Source organism: Triticum dicoccoides, chromosome 6A (assembly GCF_002162155.2).
Source record: "Triticum dicoccoides isolate Atlit2015 ecotype Zavitan chromosome 6A, WEW_v2.0, whole genome shotgun sequence".
In the NCBI taxonomy this organism is placed as follows: Eukaryota; Viridiplantae; Streptophyta; class Magnoliopsida; order Poales; family Poaceae; genus Triticum; species Triticum dicoccoides.
This window is the reverse complement of record NC_041390.1, coordinates 63,241,775-63,245,331: the sequence shown is the minus strand read 5'-3', so window position 1 is coordinate 63,245,331 and position 3,557 is coordinate 63,241,775. Positions and strand designations below refer to the sequence as shown.

The 3,557-nt window shown below is 50.2% G+C and overlaps 1 protein-coding gene across 1 annotated transcript; it reads right to left on the bottom strand.

Annotated features, from left to right (window-relative positions):
- Positions 1–1,245: 1,245 nt before the first annotated feature.
- Positions 1,246–3,256, bottom strand: LOC119314924. The gene is made up of 3 exons (XM_037589608.1): positions 2,896–3,256; positions 2,456–2,812; positions 1,246–1,533 (listed from the first exon to the last, which is right to left on the bottom strand). Exons 1-3 carry the CDS (start codon positions 2,934–2,936, stop codon positions 1,401–1,403), a joined length of 531 nt encoding a protein of 176 aa, XP_037445505.1. The 5' UTR covers positions 2,937–3,256; the 3' UTR covers positions 1,246–1,400.
- Positions 3,257–3,557: the final 301 nt, after the last annotated feature.

The window sequence follows — 3,557 nt, the reverse complement described above, 5'->3', positions numbered from 1 at the left end:
AGTCGGATCAGTGCATCTAGCTGAGAGAGAAGTGACAATGAGTAGAGAGAGAAAGAGAGAGTTGGAGGTAAAGATGACTGGTCACATCTGTCAATGCTAGCTACACATCCTACAAACAGTAGGTGGCTAGACCTAGTGATGCATGATATGTGGCGCTCCAAACACGGTAAAATTGCTGCATATACAAAAGTACGAGGTGAGAAGTCCATCGCTGCACGCAGCGGTAGCGCATCCACGGCTGGCGGAGCGTCGCGATTAGGACTAGCTGGAAGTGCTACTTCGAGTATAGAGCGCCGCCAACTAGCGTAATGTTTCGTATTCGTTGTATCCGTTGTACTATGCACTGACAGCCGGACTGACTCATATGCTGCAAGCACTGCACATGTATAGGCGAAAGGACACAATATTACCGTTGCACCGAACACTGTATAACGTAAACACTTTACCCAGCTGCATGTATTTAAGGCTCATGCACCAGCCGCTGCGTGCAGGACCGATCGTTTTGCACGTTCTGCTTCAAACACGCACACAAGCACCCCGAGTTGTCGTGATCCGTCGACGTCGCCGTGCCGCAATGTCCCGGAGCTCATCTTCCGCTCATCGTCTCCGGACACCCCTGCCCCCGCTGCCATTGATCCTGTGCCCGAGGTGTGCAGGGACGAGGACTAGATGGTTTGTCTTCGGGATAGACCGGAATCCCGGCGTCCGTTTTTACAAATGCCCGAATCAGGGAGTAAGTCTGTTATCTGTACACCCATCCATCAGATGTTGCAGTTTTCTTTTGTTTGCTTTGTATTTTCTTGTTCATCATTCAGTTTTCAGTTTTGAAACTGACACAGGACGGAGGCCCGTGCGACTTTTGGTTGTAGGAGGACCAGTACGCGTTCTTCATCACCGGCGTTGGCATCAACCTTCTCATCGAGGCGGTCGGAGGTGGAAGCAACGTGATGTTTGGTATTGGACGCGCCATGAAAGATGTACATTTTTTTAGTCAATGGAAAATAACCAGTGTACATAATGCCGGGGCACGCGTACTACTGTAACCAAACACCGGGTCATGATTAAGAAAACGAGTAAGGACCACTTTCTGCCAAGCCTGGTCCAAAATATATTCTCTCCCCCACTCTACATTCAGACTGCTGCACGAAATTCACCAAACTTCTACAGTTGGATTATACTGAAGTATAGCTTTCCCTTGCAATGTTTGAACACTCAAAAATGTCACCATCCCAACAGAGAAACAGCGACGAGAATAATATTGGACAGAAAGGACCTAATCATGCAACTCCGATGGTTATTTTTACTAGCAATTCAAGCTCTTTTGTCAATGAAAATTAACCAGGAAAATTAACCAGCGACGAGAATAAGATTGTAGAATTCATACGCCTCTGGTAGAGAATCTAAATTGTGTCAAGCGCCAGGTTGACAACTACCTCAGTCCCCCTGTCAGCGAACCTTTGTATGGCAGCTTCAAGTGCCGGCATACGATCAACCGCCGCCGCCCGCTCATCTGGTGCTTGCGGCCCTCTTGTCCTGCCAACATAAGCAGAAGGAAAACAAGATAAACAGAAAGCATATATGTAGTTGGGAGAACCATTTTTTCCTCTAATTTTACATTTATGAACATTGACAAATAAAGATTGTACTGCCTGTGTGCCACCCACTATGCTTACTACACGAAATTCACGGGTTTGTGGCAATAGAATCAACCTATGTAAATTTGACCAGGGACGTTAGCTGCCCTCGGACGATTTTTCTGAAAATCAACTAGAGTATGCTTGGGCATTTTTACGGTTCGAGCTGGGAAAAAACAAATACAAACAAGCATAATGCACCAATTCGGCAACTTGCTCCTACTAGACAAGAATCAGATTGCTAGAAAAAAATCCCAAGCCAGCGAATCCTCATAGAGAAGCTTCAACGCGACGGCACGCGATCACTGCTACCGCATCGCCGATCGTCTGCCGCCCGTGGCCTTGTAACTAACTAATTACCACCAAAAATCAGAAGAAACTTAAGGGAAAACAAAGGCACGCCTGGGAGAAGCTCTTTTCCCCCTCTTTGCATTGTACATTGGACCACAAACTAAATTGGAACAGGCTAGGATTGCCAAGGCCAGTCACTCCTGCAAGACCACTAGCGATTGGTATCTCGCAAATTCTGAGCTTTTTGCGGCAATAGAATTTTCAACACTGTCTATGTTTAGGCAAAGGCGTTAATCGCCCTAAGTTCACTTGGCTGATGACGCTTTACAAAAAATCCTTATATTATGACCGGATCGAAGCTGTAGAAAAATCCACCAAAGTAGATTCAGACTCTACTTAGTCGACCTAGCCAGATTTTCAGATGGCTGCAAAAAATAAATCCTGGCAGCCTGCTAATTCCTAGCTACACATATGAATGGGAATCAGCAAGAACGCCTCTTAGGCACCAGCGAAAGAAATCAACGAGATACCTGCGCTTCCAGCAACTCGGATGGTGGTGTTTGCGGATGCTTGCGCACTGTGGGGTAAGAACTGAATCGAGCCGTGCGAGACGACGGGCGGCGCCGCGCCATGGGCGCGTCCGACAGCCACATCGCCACCGCCCGAGCTGAACGTGGTGCAGGATCCCCCCGGAGAACTCAACATCAGACAAAGCCTTCTCCGCCGCCGGCTGTGCCCCACCCTCATCCGACCGGCGCGTATCAGGAGAGAACGGGCGGACGACTGATTCCGGCGGGCCTACTCCTGACGCGGCCGCCGTGGCGCCGCCACCGGCCGTAACGGAAGCCCCCAAGTGCGCTGCTGAATCGTTGGCAGTCGACGTCGATCTGCAGTACCGGCGAGCGGTGCGAGCTCGTAAGTTACAGATTCCATCGAAGAAGAAAAATAAAAGAGCAGAGTTTTCACTCACCCAAAGTCGAGCGCCGGCGCCTCCGCAGCTGGAATCGCCATGAGCAGAGCCTGACCGACCACGGGCGCGCGCCACTGCCTCCGGCTCGCCGCAGTCCTCCCCCAAATCCGAAAACGAAAATCCTACACTTACGGAAAGAGTGCTACAGGCTGGTTTCACGGGGAGATGTGTCCTCCTCTCCACCATGAATTCACCCCTCCTTGATTTTAGCTGACCCCACCCCTTGATTTTAACTGGGTCATGTCAGTCCGTAACTCTCCTTCTGTGAGAAATTGCCTGTAGATGTAGCAAAGCTCATCCGAAAAGGAATCCCCTGCTAGACGTAGGACCTGAGAGCGGCGGTGCTAGACGTACACGCCACCCAGCCGAAGCGAGGGCCCGTGAGCCGAAATGCAATAATATGCGCCCTGCACTTTCTGACCGGACCGGCCCAATCGTATGACCGAACATACCTCGGCGAGCCCACAAGGGGCGACTTAGGGGATGTATTTGCTTGTATCCAGCTATGTATGCATGCTTTACTGAATCTGACGTTTTCTTTTGCACAGATCACCTCGCGCAGCAGGGCCGTCGATGCGCTGCGTGCATCTGTCACTGCGTGCAGGACGGCCGCACTCAGTATGAGGTTGCTAATCAAACTGGCGTTTTTAGACATGGCACAG

What these genes read in the sequence shown, in the direction of transcription:
- LOC119314924 (XM_037589608.1), bottom strand. Translation starts at nt 2,936, where the DNA reads ATGGCGATTCCAGCTGCGGAGGCGCCGGCGCTCGACTTTGG. An exon ending in GCGCCGGCGCTCGACTTTGG is followed by an intron (nt 2,813 to 2,895) that starts GTGAGTGAAAAC and finishes CCGGTACTGCAG; the next exon opens with ATCGACGTCGACTGCCAACG. An exon ending in CCGAGTTGCTGGAAGCGCAG is followed by an intron (nt 1,534 to 2,455) that starts GTATCTCGTTGA and finishes TTATGTTGGCAG; the next exon opens with GACAAGAGGGCCGCAAGCAC.